Source organism: Sylvia atricapilla, chromosome W (assembly GCF_009819655.1).
Source record: "Sylvia atricapilla isolate bSylAtr1 chromosome W, bSylAtr1.pri, whole genome shotgun sequence".
Taxonomy (NCBI): Eukaryota; Metazoa; Chordata; class Aves; order Passeriformes; family Sylviidae; genus Sylvia; species Sylvia atricapilla.
Genome location: NC_089173.1, coordinates 7,981,362 through 7,999,790, shown reverse-complemented (window position 1 = coordinate 7,999,790; position 18,429 = coordinate 7,981,362). Strand labels below are relative to the sequence as shown.

The window sequence follows — 18,429 nt, the reverse complement described above, 5'->3', positions numbered from 1 at the left end:
GGGGACGTACCCAATTTATTGTTCCCAGCAGTTTTTGTGTATCATGTAAAGTTTTGATTTCAGTTGAAATTTGCAAGGATTGTGCCGAAATAGAATGCATGCTTATTCACCAGCCCAAATATTTCCAGGGGGATGTCTTTTGAAGCTTTTCAGAAGCAATGGTCAGGCCCGCTGATATAACAGCCTGGCAGACTGCTCGCATTGCTTCTTCCACACGAACCACAGTTTCTGCGGAGATGAGGATATCATCCATATAATGATACAACAGAACATCAGGCATTTTTTCCCGTACTGGACTCAGAATTTTTGCCACATACCATTGGCATATGGTCGGGCTATCTTGCAATCCTTGAGGCAGTACTAACCAATGATATCATTTTAGTGGTGCCTGCATATTAATTCTTGACACAGAAAAGCTAAATTTGGGTGCATCGTCTGGATGCAGCGGAATATCAAAAAAGCAATCTTTTAAATTAATCACTATTAGATGCCAATTTCTAGGGATCATAGAAGGAGAAGGGAGCCCCGGTTCTAGGGGCCCCATTCCCTCAATTGCCTCATTTATTTTCCTCAAGTCATGCAACAGCCTCCAGCCCCCAGACTGCTTCTTAATTACGAACACGAGTGAATTCCAGGGACTTTTAGATAGGATTATATGTCCCTTTTTTAGCTGTTCTTGTACCAGTTCCTGTAATATGTGCAATTTTTCTAATCACACGGGCCATTGATCCACCCAAACGGGATTGGAGGTTTTCCAGGTTAGTTTGGGGGTGTCATGTGCACCAATGACCCTTATGCAAAATTTGACTGCATAAAAATTCCCCACTGTGATAAAACATCTCTCTCCCACAAGATTAGGGGAGCTGAAACGACAAAGGGTCTGACAGTAGCTACTTTCCTCTCAGGTCCTGTAATTTGCACCAAGTGTTTGCTCATATAGCTTTGACTGTTCCCACCCACCCCTGTAAGGACTTGGGGAATCGGCACATAATGGCCAGTCATTAGGCCATTGACTTCGAGAGATAAGACTAATATCCCCACAGGTATCAATAAGCTCAGTTAAAAATAACTCCTTGCCTCCTTAACTCCAGAAAATCTGTGGTACCCCTGTGGAACCAAACCCGTCCCCCCCTCTGTGTAGTCATGGGGGGTGTGGACAAAGGGGCTGCCGGAAAAACTATAAGCTGAGCAATTTTGCTGCCTGCGGGGATCATGCAGGAGGGCTGTGGAGTCCAAGTCATAATTTTTATTTCCCCAACTGTATCAGAGTCAATGACTCCTGGCAAAACAAATAGTCCTGTTACTGAGGTAGAAGATCTACCTAAGAGCAAAGCATGGCAGCCCTGCTGCAAAGGACCACAAATCTCTGTGGGGAGACAAAATACGGAGCTGTTGGTTAACGTTACTGATTTACTGGTTGATATGTCCAACCCGGCGCTTCCTGGAGTGGCTGCCCGTAGTTCTGCTATGGTCTGAGTGGCGGGGGCTGGGCTGGCTGGAAACTGAAGGTTGGTTATGGCAGCTGTGTCTGGGAAGGCTGTGGAACTTGTGTCTTCACGCGTCACCATCCCACGCTGCAAGATGAGTTTTCCTGCAAAGGCTGGCCATTTTTGTGAAATTTAGAGCGGCAGGAATGAGCAAAGTGAGGACCATTCTGGCAGCGAGGGCATACATTTGGGGTTTTTGCTTTTTGCGCCTTTCGGCAGTCTTTTTTAATGTGCCTGGGCTCCCCGCAGCCGAAACAAAGTGACTGCTTTCCGGGCAATATTTTAAAAGCGGCAAAGGCATCAGCTATACCTTGCCCCACGGCTTGGTAAGTAACTGCTGTTGTGTGCTGCAATGTCCCCAGGCGATTGCAAGCCTCAAGCATTTGTAGCATTGTGGGCTCTGGTTCTGCGGACAAAGTTTTCAGAAGATGTTTGCAATCCTCATTAGCATTTTCAACAGAAAGTTTTAGTAGTACAACTTCTCTGGCTTGATCATTATCAATTTGTCTTTTCAGAGCTTGTTTCAGTCTGTCCACAAACTGCATATAGGGTTCTTGTGGAGCTTGCTTAATATTTATGAAGGATTGTTGCGGGGTTTTGGCATCAGGCACTTTGAGAAATGCATACCTGGTTGCCTCGGTGATTCCCTCCAGGGCTTCCCTCGGTAAGGCAGCCTGGCCATTAGGATCAGTGTGCACTCCCTCGCCAGCCAATTGGTCAATAGTTAAGGCAGCCAGGGCTTGGGTTGCATTCCCTGCATATGTTAAAATTAAGTTTTCCAGTCTTTTTTCCATTGTGCCATGAATATTGTATATTGCGTTGGGGTGAGCAAAAGGTTTACCAAGAATTTAACATCACGAGGAGTCATCAGGTGGGTAGTGAAGGTTGCTCTTAGTAAATTACTGGAGTAAGGGGATCCCAAACCGTATTCTGCCGCTGTATGGCGCAGTTCCTTAATTTCTGAGTGGCCTAAGGGCTCCCATCGCGGATTCCCCCCCCTCGGGCCGAGTTGCACGGGGGCTACAAAGATTTCTGCCGCAGTTTCAAAGTCTCTGTCCTTAAGGGCTTTCTTTTTTATCGGTAACCAATTGTTATGGATATTTGGAGGGAATAGGTCCAGACCTTTTTCGGGGCCAGGATCGAAAGACTCTCCGTCGCTACTAGAGTCACTGTCCGCATAATCAACATTTGGCGGCTCTGTGGTCACTGATGGGATAGCGGCAAGGCTACAGGTGGCATCTGTGCTCTATCCCTGGCTTTCGTTGGGGAGGGGATGCCGACAGGATAGGGAGTGTGGGACCTGGGCCGATCAGGGTTTAACATGGCTGCAGGGACCGTCTCTGCGGTTGCCTCACAGTTTACCTCGCCTCCTCCCTCTTTTTTAATCGCGTCCATGACCGCTCTCCAAGCAGGGAGCAGGCGAAGCTCTGTCTCACGGCCAGGCAGCGTAGCCAGTTCATAGAGTTTTACACCGACCTTGTCCCAGTAGCAGAGAGTAAAAATAGAAGAAGCGGTGGTATCGGGAAATATGCGTGACACCCATCGTAGAAGTGACTTAAGGTCCCTCTTAGGGATGGGGGATCTATGCTTGTTTAGGAGGCGTAGCATGGTTTCATAGACGTCTCTCTCAGTGGACATTCCCTGTCCCATATTTTTAGTTCCCCTGGCTCACCTGTCACATAGCAGCATACAGGGATTGTGGGCCCAAACACAGTTCTTTCACCGTCACGATCAGTTCCAGGGGCGTCGCCGATTGCCGTCAGATAGCTGGTTCTTCTCTTCACACGGAGCACCAATTATCGGCAATTGATAGAGAGACGGGAAGACTGATTCATGATCAGTATTCGATTTTACTCAGGTTTTCCAAGTCTTATATACCATGTCAGTGAGGTTAATAATTTCTACTACAATAATTAGGTTAGAAGATCATACAAGCAACTCATGCATTATACAACATCTTTATCATAGGGAGTCGATTGAATCTTTTCCCTTAAACAGGTTTTAATCCCATCTTCTCATAAGCTCAAAGTTCTGTTTGTCTTTGCCATGGCATCCTAGTCACCAGACTAGTTATGCTAATTAAGTCTGTCTTACTCTCAGAATTCTGTATTCCCACAGGAAAGGACCTTTAAGATCATTGAATCCAACACTGCCAAGTCCATCACTAAACCATGTCTCTGAGCTCTACATCTACACATCTTTTAAATATCTCCAGGGATGATGACTCAATAATTTCCCTGGGCAGCCTGTTCCAGTGCTTCACAATTCTTTCAGTGAAGAAATGTTTCCTAATATCCAATTAAAACCTGCCCTTGCAGAACTTGAGGCTATATCCTCTTTTCCTGTCACTTGTTTGTATCGGAGTTTCTTCGGGAGCAAGGACATGATTTGTGTTTGGAGTGAGGCTTGAGCAATTCCAGACTGAGCCCTTTGGCCTGTAAGGCCTGTGGGCCCCATGGGCCTGCAGGGCCTGCAGGCCTCTGTGGTGCAGAAGAAATTCTCAGTTGTGGGGCAGCAAAAATTTACTTCTCACATTAAGGTGTCTCAGGGAATAACGGGGTTTGATATGTAGAATTGTAGCTTTAAGACTTTAGCCACCTTAAGGCAAAGATTGTTTACATATTTTGTATGCTTTGTAATTGTCAACTGTGCTGTAGATGTATAAAAGTCATTGGGGAAAACAATAAAGGGGAGAGCGACATGATAACTGCATCAGTTTGGATGTGTCGTTTGCTCTGTCTGACCTCCCATTAAGGGACCCTTTGCAACAGTGTCGCCTGAACCTAGGGACCCTTCGCTTCGATGCGGATCGCTTAGATGCAGGGCTTGGATGCAAGCCAGGCTCGGACGCGAGCCACACAGTTTGCTTGAATGCAAGGAGATTTGTGCTTTGATGCAGAGTAAGAATTGCCGACAAGCGCTGGACGTGGGCAATTCACAGATTAATCGCCTAAACGCGGAGACCTGGACGCAGGAATTTATTGCATAGATGCAGAGACCCAGCCGCGGGAAGGCTCCGTCTTTGTTTCCAGACCGGGACTGACGAGTGGTTGGGCTCGGCAGGGGAGACAAGTGTGGGAGCTGGTGAGGTCGGAAGGGATTTTCTTGCAGTGAAAAGTGAGGCTGTAGCAACACGCCCGGGTGGTGAGGTAAGCTACGTTCGCTGTGGTGGTGAAAACAAAGAGGCAGAGTGGGAAACAAGCATGGAGAGAGATTTGCAAGCAGCGACGCGGCTCCTTGTAAATATTATCTCTTAGAGAGGAGAAAAACTGAAAGAAACTGACTTAGAACAATTAGCCCTATAGGCCAGGAAGTGAGGGAAGCTGACCAAGCCGTCGCTTGTCTTTAATGAGACAGAGTGGTGAGAAATAGGAGAAATGTTATGGGACTGTGCTATCGGCGGTGGGAAGGAAGGAAAGGCCACTCAAGAACTAGGCATGGTGTGGAAAAAGACTCTAGTTACCTTACAAATGCTTTCAGCAAGGGAGAAAGGCTGCGGAAGCCGTGATTCAAGCCCTGGAGGGTGCGGGGGCCGAAAGCACAGAGGCGCAGAAGTCCTTTAAAGTCAGTGCAGGAGCTGAAAGTGCTGAAGCGCAAAGATCCAAAGATTTTTGATGTTTATAACACCTGCCCCATGAAGGGAGGACGGGCTCCAGTGAGCCCCACGTTGCAAGATGCAATTCAACATGTTCAGGGACCAGAAGTTCCCCTGTCTGCTCCAGTGCAAACTAACGCTGCTCAGGAAGGAGCACACCCGCCAGAGTCTGAGGGCGTGGTGAAAGATGAGAAGTCAGGCAGAGTCAGGGACAAGAGGGGGCTGGCCCCAGGGATGACACAAGGGGATGGAGTGCGGGGCAGAGACAGCAGTGCGGCGTCACAGCCCCTTCCCTCCCCCGGAACTTGGGAGGCAGCGGGGCCCGCGGGAGGCAGGGTAACTCCATCTCCCATGGCAACGGCAGCAGGAGTTACAGTGCAGCAGCCAACAATGCACACACAATCTTCTACAACAGCTGCACAATTCCCTCTTCCACATGATTCAGTCTCTGATTCCGAAATATCGGAGAATGAAGGACTTAATGGCAATCTACACAAGAAGCAGCGATCTCAGATACAATCACAGCGTGCGAAAGACTTGCAGCAGATTATAGCTAAGCTCGCTGAGCTGCTTAACTGACAGGATCTATTGGAAAAGCAAACACAGCCTCGGTCACAGGAGGAGCACAACCCTCCTCTGACTGTGCCGACAGCACCTCCTGCACCGGCAGTTTTCCCTTTGACCCAGCAGGTGTCGCTGCCAGCTTTGCCAGGCAATCCCATTGAGAGATGCTGGGCTGCAGTTTGTAAAAATGCTATGTTAGTTGGAGACTGGGAAACTGCTGGCGCTCTGTCTTGTCCAGTTATCATTAAAAATGGGAATGCTACTTGGGAACCTCACAAATGGAAGGTTCTGCAATCAGCAAAGCAAACAGTCACAACTTATGGTATCAGGTCAGAGACAGCCAGAAACATCATTCAGTATATCTTTACAGCAGATGTGCTATGTCCTGCTGATTCTACTAGTATTGCTTCACTGTTGTTATCTCCCTCACAATTTCCTATATTTGAACGGGAATGGAGACGTTTGCCGACTGAGGAAGCTAACACACACCAAACTGTGGGAGATCCATTGTATGGAATCCAGCCAGACATGTTAACAGGCCATGGACCCTATTCAACAACTAATGTTCAATTAACCTTTCCGATGGAAATCCACCAACTTTCTCAATCATTGGCCCACGAGGCATTGCTTTTAGTTCCAGACAAGAAAAAGCCAGCACCCTACTCCACAATAAAGCAGGGTGCCACAGAACTGTATGGACAATTTATTGACAGGTTGTCAGCTGCTTTGAATGATGCACCAGATGCGACACCAGAAGTACAGGAACACCTGTTTTGCTCTCTGGCTTTTGAAAATGCTAATGCATGTACGAGGACCATTCTAGCTACTCTTTCTCAAGGTAGTCCAGTGGATGAAATGTTAATAGTTGCAACCAGATCAGAGCAAAATAGTCAAACTGCAGCATTTGCAGCAGCTGTCCAAGATGCCATGAAAAAACAGGGTCACATCATTGCAGCTGCTTTGTCCTGTGGAAAAGGCAAGCACTCTAATCGTAATAACAAATCTGCACGTAATAAAAATAACAACAGATTATCTAATGTTATTTGTTACTGATGTGGCGAAGCAGGCCATTTCAAAGAGACCTGTCAAAAGACTGTATGGTGCCAAAAATGTAATGTTGACACTCATGCTACAGAAGCTTGTCGCATGTTGGGAAACTTCAAACACAACGCGCTGAGGCAGCGGGCCAGGACATAAATCAAAGCCTCGATCCGCGGGATTCCGAGAACGGCTTCTTGGTGAAGAACAAACCTGCCACTTGGGGAAGCCTCGGGGTTGATGTTTCAACAGCGGAATAAGTTACTTTACAAAATGATGCAATAACTGTGATTCCTACTGATGCCTATGGTCCAACGTATAGCATGCTTTCTTTAGTTGGTGGCATACTACTTGGAAGGTCCTCCACAAGCAAACAAGGTGTGATCGTGCTTCCAGGACTTATCGATGCAGATTACACAGGAGAAATTAAAATATTGGCATTTGCTTTGCGACCGCCTGTGACAATTCCAAAAGGTAGCAGGATTGCTCAAATTATAGCATTTGAGAACCTCCTGTCACAACATCAACGTCCAAAAGAACCGAATGAAATAGAGAGAGGAGATAATAGTTTTGGCTCAACCGGTCATGAAGTTTTCCTTGCCATGGATTTAACAGAACGACCAATTAAAACTATAACCCTACAACATGACTCCCATTGCATTCAACGAGAGCTTTTGCTTGACACAGGATCTGATGTTTCTATAGTGAACATCATGTATTGGCCATCTACTTGGCCCTTGAAAGCTCCAGACACCCACATTGTGCGGGTGGGCGGAATGAAAATTCCTGCCATGAGTAAAGACCCTATTCGTGTTACTTTTGAGGGCAAACAAGTCATTGCAACTCACTTATATGTTATGCCTTTACACCCAAAACTTAATGGATTGTTGGGCAGAGATGTACTATCCCAACTCGGTATCTCAATAACTACAGATCAGCATTTTTCCTGATGCCCACTGCAGAGCAGCCACCCATTCTCAAGATCACCTGCTTAACTGAAACTCCTGTTTGGGTTGAGCAGTGGCCAATGACTGAAAATAGGCTGCAGATTGCAGAACAATTGATTCAGGAACAGCTTGATGCTGGACACATTCAACCATCTGTGAGCCCATGGAACACACCAATTTTTAAAATACCTGAGAAATCAGGTAAATGGAGGCTGTTGCATGACCTGAGGAAGGTCAATGAACAAATGCAAGCAATGAGCGCCCTGCAGCCTAGATTACCAGCATCAACTATGCTACCACAGGGGTGGAGCATTGTTGTGATTGATTTAAAGGACTGTTTCTTTACCATTCCACTCCACCCAAAGGACACCCAATGTTTTGCCTTCACTGTGCCATCTCTCAATAGAGCAGCTCCCACCAAACGGTATGAGTGGACCGTTCTTCCTCAGGGCATGCGCAATTCTCCCACTATGTGTCAACTCTTTGTTGATTGGGCTTTGCGTTCAATTCGCCAGTGTTTTTCTAATGCAATTATTTATCACTATATGGATGACATTCTTATTGCTACTAAGCAGCCATTGCCAGATGCAAGTTTGAAATGGGTGGTTTCACAGCTGAACCATCATGGACTGACAATAGCTCCGGAAAAGATTCAACGATCAGCCCCCTGGAAATATTTAGGCTGGCTGATCACTGATGCACAGATTCCTCCACAGAAAATTATTTTACACACCAAAATTTCTACCTTGCATGATGCTCAGAGACTTTTTGGAGACTTACAATGGGTTCATACCATTGTAGGCATTACTAACGAAGACCTACAACCGTTCTTACCTTGGCTCCAGGGCACTGATGCTAATAGCCCTCGAATCAGCACTCCAGAACAATGTGAAGCTTTATGCCAAGTATCAGAAAGATTACAATGTGGCTGGAGTGCTCATCATTTAGAACATCTCCCTTTGTCAAGTTTCTTGTCTAATGCTCATAACTGCCTGCTTGCCATTGTTTTTAATGGCAAAAAGAAAAGGGAGAGACACCAATCATACTTGAGTGGTTGTTTTTACCTGTTCAGCCAAAAAGTCATGTCATGAGCAGAACAGAGGCTTTTGCTGCATTGATAAAGAGAGGCAGAGATAGGATTGTGGAAATAGATGGAAAAGAACCTGCAGACATCAGTATTCCTGTGAAAAATGCAGATCTAGAATGGTTGCTAAGGCACTTTGTTCCATTGCAGGAAGCACTGTTGGGTTTTGCAGGTGTGGTTCACAGTAAGCAGCCAAAAGGCCCGAAGTGGCATCTAATTAAGCGTCATCGGTGGTTTGAAAGACCTTTGTGTTCCCTGACACCAGTTTTCACTGACGCTGGCCAAAAGACAAGAAAGGTTGCATGTGTTTGGCAACAGCAAGGAAAATGGTTGCAGCATCTAATCAAAGGTGATGCAAAAGATAGTTTGCAAACCCTCAAGTTGAAAGCTGTGTGTTGGGCTTTGCAGACCTGGAATATAAAACCACTCAACATCATCTCTGATTCTCTATACATAGTTGGAGTTGTGCAGAGAATTGAAGATGCACTTATTAGGCAAACCCAGAATCAACGCCTGGGGGAACTGTTTCTGCAATTGTGGGGTGCGCTGAAGCAGTGTCAGCATGTGTTCTGCATCATGCACATTTGAAGTCATCAATGTCACAAAGGTTTGGGAGAAGGCAACGCTTGAGCAGACGCTGCAGTCAGCTGTGTTGTTCATGCTCCCCCATGGAACAAGTTTGAAGAAGCTTGCAACAGTCATGGTGTTTTTCATCACAATGCCAGAGCCCTACATCGTCAGTTTGAGATTCCCCTGAATAATGCACAAGGGATTGTGCGTGCCTGTCCTCAATGTAGTCATTATGGCCCAGGCCTTGGTCTAGGCACGAATCCAAGGGGACTGAAGGATCTAGAATTGTGGCAAATGGACGTGACTCAAGTTCCTGAATTTGGGAAATTGAAATATGTCCATGTGACTGTGGACACATATTCGAAGTTTATTTCAGCAACTGCTCAGACAGGAGAGAAAGCTCTACATGTTGAAAGACATTTGTGTGCCTGCTTTGCGGTGATGGGTATACCTGTAGAAATTAAGACCGACAATGGTCCAGCCTATGTCAGTCAATGGGTTGCGAAATTTATGCAGAAGTGGGGGGGGGGGGGGGGGGGGTGAAACATACCACTGGAATCCCTCACTCTCCTACAGGTCAAGCAATTGTAGAAAGAGCAACTCGTACCCTAAAAGAATATTTAGCAAAGCAAAAACAGGCTGATGAGCTTGATGTGTTTAGTCAATTGTCAAAGGTGGTGTTTACCTTAAACTGTTTATGTTTAACCGAAGGAAGAGAAGAACCTGCAGTCGTGATACATCATCAAGCGGTGAAAGAGGGGAGAGACCACAGGCAATTCCAGGACTCTATGTTTATTATAAAGATATGTGAACGGGTGAATGGCGAGGACCTAGTCCTGTGTTGTTTAATGGTCTCAGTTATATGTGTGTCTCCACAGGGTCTGGATCTATTTGGGTGCTGAGCCATTTTACCCGTGCATGTCCCCAGTCAAAAATACCGAGAGATAAAGATAGTGACATCAACGCTGACAACAGCGATTTACCTGAAGTGCCCTGTGACACCTCCAGCGCTGCTGAGAACTGATTTTATAGAATACAGAAATTAAAAATAATTTATATAGTTACAGTTATAGAGTTAAGCTAAGTATGAGTTATAAGTAAATAGTATAAGTTATAACTTGGCCAAGTTACGTTAAGTTAAGCTTAATTAAGTTTAAATTATAATTAAAATAAGTTTAATATAAGTTATAAGTGATATTGAAAATGTAGTTTAAATTTATCTGCTCATTCTCAGTCCATCTATAAGCAGCTCTCGCAGTTAAAAAACAACCTGAAAAAACTTATGGTTGTCAACACTTGTTTTGATCAATGGTTCAATTCATGGAGTTTTACTGGTTGGATCAAAGATTTGGTTCATTTTGGTATTGTATTTGGTATTGCAATCATAGTTGTTTTAGTGTGTGTACCTTGTTTGCTGCGCTGTATGCAAAAAATGATGTCGCACCTTTAGCTCGGTCTGGATTGCTCAAAAAGAAAAAGGGGGAGTTGTAATGGAGTTTCTTCGAGAGCGAGGACATGATTTGTATTTGGAGTGAGGCTTGAGCAATTCCAGACTGAGCCCTTTGGCCTGTAAGGCCTGTGGGCCCCATGGGCCTGCAGGGCCTGCAGGCTTCTGTGGTGCAGAAGAAATTCTCAGTTGTGGGGCAGCAAAAATTTACTTCTCACATTAAGGTGTCTCAGGGAATAACAGGGTTTGATATGTAGAATTGTAGCTTTAAGACCTTAGCCACCTTAAGGCAAAGATTGTTTACATATTTTATATGGTCTGTAATTGTCAACTATGCTGTAGATGTATAAAAGTCGTTGGGGAAAACAATAAAGGGGAGAGCGACATGATAACTGCATGAGTTTGGACGTGTCGTTTGCTCTGTCCGACCTCCCATTATTAAGGGACCCTTTGCAACACTTGTTACCTGGGAGAAGGGACTGAGTCCCACCTCATCACAACCTCTTTTCAGGTAGTTGTAGACATCAACAAGGTATCCCCTGAGCTTCCTTTCTCCAGACTAAACAACCCCCGTTCCCTCAGCCATTCTTCATAAAAACTTGTGCTCCAGCCCCTTCACCAGCTTTGTTACTCTTCTTTGGACGCACTCCCGCACCTCAATGTCTTTCTTGTTGTGAGGGGTCCAAAACTGGACACAGTATTTGAGATGTGGCCTTGCCAGTCCCAAGTACAGGGGGACAATCACATCCCTGGTCCTGTTGGCCACACTATTCCTGATACAGGCCAGGATGCCACTGACCTTGTTTTCCATCTTGGCACACATCTGGCTCGTGTTCAGCTGGCAGTTGATCAACACCTCTAGGTCCTTTTCTGCCAGGCAGCTTTTTAGTCACTCTTCCCCAAGCTTGTTGTGTTGCATGGGGTTGTTGTGACCCAAGTGCAGGACCTGGCACTTGGCCTTTTTAAACTTCATACAACTGTCCTTGGCCGATTGATCCAGCCTGTTCAGGTCCCTCTGCTGAGCCTTCCTACCCTCCAGCAGATTGACACTCTCAGCCAATTTAGTGTCATCCAGGCATTTGATAATGGTAGGCTTAATCCCCTCATTTAGAATGTCAGTAAAAATATTAAACAGGACTGGGCCCCACACTGATCCTTAGGGAACACCACTCATATCCAGTCATCAACTGGATGCAGCACCATTTCACCACCACTCTCTGGGCCTGGCCATCCAGCCAATTTTTAACGCAGCAAAGTGTACACCTGTCTAAGCTGTGGGCTGCCAGCTTTTCCAGGAGAATACCATGGGAGGCAGTATCAAAGGCTTTACTGAATTCCAGGTAGACACATCGACAGCCTTTCCCTCATCCACTAGGCAGGTCACCTGGTCATAAAAGGAGATCACATTGGTCAGGCAGGACCTTCGTTTCCTAAACCCACTAATAGCCACTAATTGCCTCTTGAGTTGGTGGGGGGGCTGTGTCCTCCCTGCATGCCCTTCTTGCCTGAACTGCTGTGTAAACTGCCACACCTGCCTTGGCTGATGCATCCTGCCTTGGCTCTTGTGCCACTGTCCTGGGTTCATCCAGGACCGGGTTAATTTTTTGCAGTAGCCAGGACAGGGTGTGGGCAGGACCATAATTTTATTCAATACCACCTCACATCAATGCCAGATGTGGGAAAGAAACTCTCTCTTGCTTCAGAGGTGGGGAAAAGGATCTCTCACTTCCAAAGAGAAGGGTGTTCCAGTTGAGAAAATGTGGCAGGGGAAGCTGTCCAATATTTGTTTATTCTTGCAGGCTTTCTGTGTAAATAATTTCTTTTTCTTATACCTTTTGTTATTAATATTGTTGCTGTTACAGTTTGTTCTAATGTTATTGCTGTTTCCAATAAATTGTTCTTATCTCAATATGTGATCTTTGCTTTTTGTGCTTCCAATTGGAGGGGGATGGGGAAGCAAAAGCATGTGTTCAGTGGGAGCACTAAATTGGGGAATACCATTCCTAAACCACAGCAGCCTTATTTGGTGCCCAATGTGAGGCATGAAGGATTGAGATAACAACAGATCTGCCCAGAGCGGGTTGGAAAAAAATTTGATCTAAGCATTTGTTGTATTAGATACGAAGCCACTGGTCACAATGTTGTTTGGTCTGTTCATGTGGGTGTGGTACCCAACCCTCTATATATTCCTGTATGTGCTCCTAGTGATGATCTTTTTCAGAGCAGGGAGAGAGATCAGCATAGCTTTCTTGCTGTACCATGGGATATCAGTTTATGACATAACATCAAGGGCAATGAGGGTCATTTGGGATGTGTATTCAGTGTTGCTCTCCTACCCTTACCTCAGATGCTACCTTTGGGAGTGCATTAATAATCATACCCAGCCTGTGGGAGGAACAGGGGAGGATGATTTTCTATACCTTTTCACCCTCTTTTCATCTTTCAGCCCTGTTACAAGAGCTTTTGAGAATTTTGAATTTCCCTTGGATGTTAAGGAAAGCATGTTCTTATTGCTAAGTCTGCCAGGCCTCCTCAGTGCAGTCCACACCATGTTTAGAGTCAAGAAAGATTTTTAGGAAGGTCATTCAGAGATTTGCCCCAAGGGGGACTAGTCATGAGTGGCATGGAATGTGGGAGAAAATGGGCCAGGTTTTGGAGAAATTCTTTCCTCCAATTTTTTTGGAGTTCACCACTGAACAACTACAGGACCCTGATAAAATGACAGAATATTTCCAAGAAGAAAACTGTGGCAACTCCAGAGAAATACAACTTATTGCAGTGTGCTGGGCCCTGGGTACTATTTATCAGACACTGCTTGTCACTAGACAGCAACCTAAAAGGGAACAGGAGGAAAGCAGACTGTTACGTGAGGGTCATGGGTTGGAGACAGGCACACCACACAGTACACACCAAGGGTCATCAGCCAACAGCCCGTTTTATTGTTCAGATCCTTCTTATATAGTAATTTAAAACTCCTGGGTCTAGACAACTGATTAGTCTGAGTCTTAACCCTGCCTAGCTCCTTGACCAGTGATATGTCTGCTCTCCGGACTGACCATGATTGCCTGAGGTCTCTGTATGACTTCCATTGTTCACTTAGGGACTTTTTTCTAGAACAAGCCAGGTTAGCCAAATTGGATTTGTTATGACCAGATTTATCTTGTCTAGCTACAGACCAGCTGCAACAGCAGACCAAAAGGCACCACAGCCATTCAAAAACTGCAGCTGAGCCAGAGGAACAACCTGTGCTGGTAGCAGTTGCCCCTATACAGAAGAAAAAATCTTAGACCAAATCAGTTTGTCTAGTGAGGGCTGAAGAGGAAGCAGGGCCATCTCAAAAGAAGGAAGAGGTAGGGCCAGAGATAATCACCCAATCCCTATCCCGTGTGAGCTGCAAGATATGTGAAAAGATTTCAGCCACCAATTGGGTGAGCCCCTGGTGACCTGGCTGCTCCAGTGCTGTGATATTGCAGCTGACGATATGAAACTAGATGGTAGTGAAGCCAAGCAACTGGGATCCCTGTCCTGGGATGTGGGCATTGACAAGGCAATTGGGAAGAACACAGAAAACTCTCAGTCTCTAGAAGTAACTCCTGTCAAGCATGAGGGAAAGGTACTCTCTCAAGGATGATTTAGTAGTGAGCCCAAGCAGGTGGAACACCATGGAGAAGGGTATCCAGTACCTGAGAGAATTAGCAGTGCTGGAGGTAGTCTGTAGGGATTCAAATAACAAGCAGTCCCCTGCAGATCCAGATGAGGTCCAGTGTACCCAATCCATGTGGCAGAAGTTTGTATAGAGCACGCCATTGTCTTATACCAACTCACTGGCCTTGATGTCAATGACAGGAGAAAAAGCAGTGCTTCAGGTGACTACCTGACTGGCAGTATGAAGATCATCTTTTTTCCTCCCTACCAACCTGTGCCTCAGCTGTGGAAAGACTGTCCAAGACTATGGACAGATTTGAAAGACTGAAGCTGCTGTGGAGACAGAGGGAATTAGACAGCTGAATACCTTGTTCGGTCTCTCAGAGGACCCTTCTACTATGGGACTGCTGCCAGTGAAAGAACAATGGGTACCAATTGCTACCACAACAGTGCACTGTCAGCAACACTGCACCAACTGGGGCTCTGGGACTCTGATCCATAGATGATTTATGGAGACCCAGGGAGTGGTCAACAAGACTTGCTCACCCTTCAGTATCCCCATATGGCCAGTACATAAGTCCAATGGAGAGTGGAGACTGACAGTGGACTATCATGACCTGAATGAAGTCACACCACCACTGAGTGCTGCTGTGCTAGACACACTGGAGCTTCAGCACGAACTGGAGTCCAAGGTCACAAAATGGTGCTACCATTGAAATTGCTAATGAATTTTTCTCCATTCCTTTAGCTGCAGAGTGCAGGCCTCAGTTTGTTTTCACCTGGAGGGGCGTCCAGTACACCTGGAGCCAACTGCCCTAGGGGTGGAAATACAGCCCTGCTATTTGCCATGGACTGATCCAGAATGCACTGTTAAAGGGTGAGGCTCCAGAACACTTACAGCACATCAATGACATCATCTTATGGGGCAACACAGCAGAGGAGGTTTTTGAGAAAGTGGAGAAGATAATCCAAATCCTCCTGAAAGCTGGTTTTGCCATAAAACAAAAGGAGCCCTAAATTGGGGAATACTGTTCCTAAACCATGACAGTCACACCCTGTTTGCCTACCCAATTTGCCCCACTCCTGGTTGTTTCTTGGGTGCATCTTTTGTACCTGTGGGAGTTGGTCACCTGTTGCAGAATTTCTTAGAGAACGAGGACATCATTTATATTTGGATTGGGGGTTTAGCAACCCCAGACTGAGCCCTGAGGCCTACGAGGCCTGTGGGCCCCTGTAGGCCCCTGTGGCACAGGTGAAAATTCATGTTAAGGTATACCCAGGGAATAGTGGGTTTCTAGGTGTAGTTTTGTGGCATGAACAGTTCAGCCACCTTAAGAATAAGATAAATAGTGTTTGTTTGCATTCTTTGTATGGCCTGTCATGGTAAACTATACTAAGAATCCATATAACCCGCCATCTGGGAAAGAATAAACCGAGAACACCATGCTAACTACATTGGTTCAACATGTCGTTTTGCTGTCCGTCTGGCCTCCTATTATTTAGAGCCTCTGTCAACAGTCACCTTCACTCCTGGCACTGCCCACACTGAGTTAGAGCTGCCACTTGTCTAGCTTTTAACACTTCTTGCTCTAGCTGAGGCTGGTGCACCCTCTCTCTTTCTGCGCTAGGTTCACAGTTTTGCAGGGTTTTGGAAAGCTGTCTTAGCACGATCCTCCACTCCAGAGCATGTCTGCCAGAGCAGTTCACCTCAGAGACATCAGATGCATCACATGCATGAGAACCAGACTCTTCTAGGATTACACTGAATTTTTTAGGACCTGCTCTCACAGGTCAAGTTTGCCTTTTAACAGCACATGTAAGTTGTGATTTAGAGGCTTGTATTGCATAGAGTTAAACTGGAGTAAAAGAAAATACAGAAAATCAGCATACAGATGATCAAATAAAATTTTCTTCCTTCCTACATGTAGTTCCTAAGCTCGGTGTCAATCATGTAGTTCTTGATTTTTCTAGATAGTTCTTTCTTTGGCATTGAAAATACCCATATTCACAAGGGCTTCCATCTCCAATGTTAGTATTTGTCATGGTTTGACACTGGCCAAACACCAGGTACCCATGAAAGTAATTTGCTTACTTTCTTCTGCTAAAGTTGAGCAGAGGAGAGGGGAAAAAATTAATGAAGGGCTCATGAGTTGAGATAAGGACTGGGAGAAAACATTCTAAGGGCAAAACAGGTTTAAATTTAAAATATAAAGTAAATTTATTATTAACAGAATCAGAGGAGGATAATGAGAAGTAAAATAAGCCTTTAAAACACCTTCCCCCCCAGCCCCTTCTTCTTTCCCATCAACAGCACAGGGAGAAAGGGAATGGGGGTCTTGGTCAGTTTGTCATTCGAGATCTTTTTCTGTTTGCTTAGGGAGAGGAGTCTTTGCTATGCCGTGGGGTCCCTCCCACAGGCAGTTTTTCCAAAACTGTTGTGGAGTGGGTCACTCATCCACAGGATGTGGTCTTTTAAGGCTAGGCTGCTCTAGTTTGGAAGCAAGGGCTCTCTCTTTCTATTTGGGTCTCCCAGTAGATTACAACTTTCTCAGGCATCCATTCACTCCAGTGTGAACACTTTTCTCACAGGCTGTGAGTGAATCTCTGCATCCCCTGTAGACTTCATGCATTACAGGGGGACAGTTTGTTTCACCATTGTCCTCACTATGGCTTGCAGAGGAATCTCGGCTCCGACACTTGGAGTACCTCCTCCTACTCTTTCTTTTCCACTGACCTTGGTGCTGCCATGTTGTTTTTCCTCACATGTCCTCACTTCCTCCTCTTCTCTGACTAGAAGAAAAACTGCTACTCATAACAAACAAGTTCCACTAATTCAAAGATTCTTGCAAGATCCCACAGCACCGAGAAGTTGATTTCATCCAGGTTCTGCATTGGGAAGTCACCTGCCACATTTTCACTGTCTGCAATGCAGCCCCAGCGGCCGCCACAGTGATGACACTATTTGACACCTCTCTTCATGCAGGGCGCTGGGAAGGAGAAGCTGCCACCATCACCTTGGCCCTTCTGCCTGTAGCATGGTTGGCTAGGGGCAGCCAGGCAGGCAAGGCTCACCACAGGCCATGCCAGGATGGTGGTGGCCACAGCAGCCCATTGCTGCGGGCTGTGCTTGGATGGCCCTGGCGGCAGTGCCTCACTACCCCTGGAAAAAAAACCATGCACGTGCTGTTTTGATTTTCTTCTTAAATATGTCATCACAGAGGTGTTACCAACCTCTCTAATTGGGCCAGCAGCAGGTCTGTCTTCAGAGCCATCAGAGATTGGCTCTGTCAGACATGGTGGGACCTTCTAGCAGCTTCTCACAGAAGCCACTTCTGTAGTCCTCCCTGCTACCAAAAATCAGGCTATGCCAAATCAACACAGTACTCCACTTAGCATATTACAGACTTGCAGCACAATATTGCATTGTGTCATTTAGTAATTGCGAGAACAGGGATGTCCCAAAATTGAGAGTATTCTTTAGAAAACATTAGATGCACTGAAGCACTAGTCATTCTTTTTATAAGGTAAACTATCCTATATTTCTGGTGTTCTTGTTTGCAGGTACAAGTACAGTCTGTGCAACAGGTACAACATGTCTACCCAGCCCAGGTTCAGTATATGGAGGGAAGTAACACAGTCTACACAAATGGAATGATGTAAGTTGGTTATTCATCTAAATTAGAATGTTTACTAAAATATGAAGTTAAATGCATATTCTTTTCATGGCATCATATGGGCTGCTGTTTTAATTAGCAAAGAAAAATGTTTGAACAAAAACTTTATTTTGTCATATTAAATCATTAATTGAGTGAAAACAAGTTGGATTCATATCACTTGAATTTATCTAAAATTAATTCAGGTAATTGTTACAGTTGGACAGTGTGTAGCTGTATATGCAGCATTTTGTTGTTTGGGGAAAAAACCCTCGAGTTTATGGACAAGTTTTAAGTTATGCTGATAGGAAGTATGATCTAAATTTGTCATAAATATGATCATCAGTGTAATAAAGTAGTCTTCATGTGGGCCTCTATTCTTCTAGTTGAAACTATATT

General features: G+C 45.4%; 1 protein-coding gene across 1 annotated transcript in view; it reads left to right on the top strand.

The window, feature by feature from the left end:
- The window catches only part of LOC136373305 (transcription factor RFX3-like), a 215,638-nt gene that overhangs the window by 63,311 nt on the left and 133,898 nt on the right, over window positions 1-18,429 (top strand). The window contains exon 3 of the mRNA XM_066338200.1: window positions 17,946-18,033. Coding sequence (XP_066194297.1) covers window positions 17,946-18,033 — 88 coding nt within the window. The remainder of the gene's footprint in view (window positions 1-17,945; window positions 18,034-18,429) is intronic.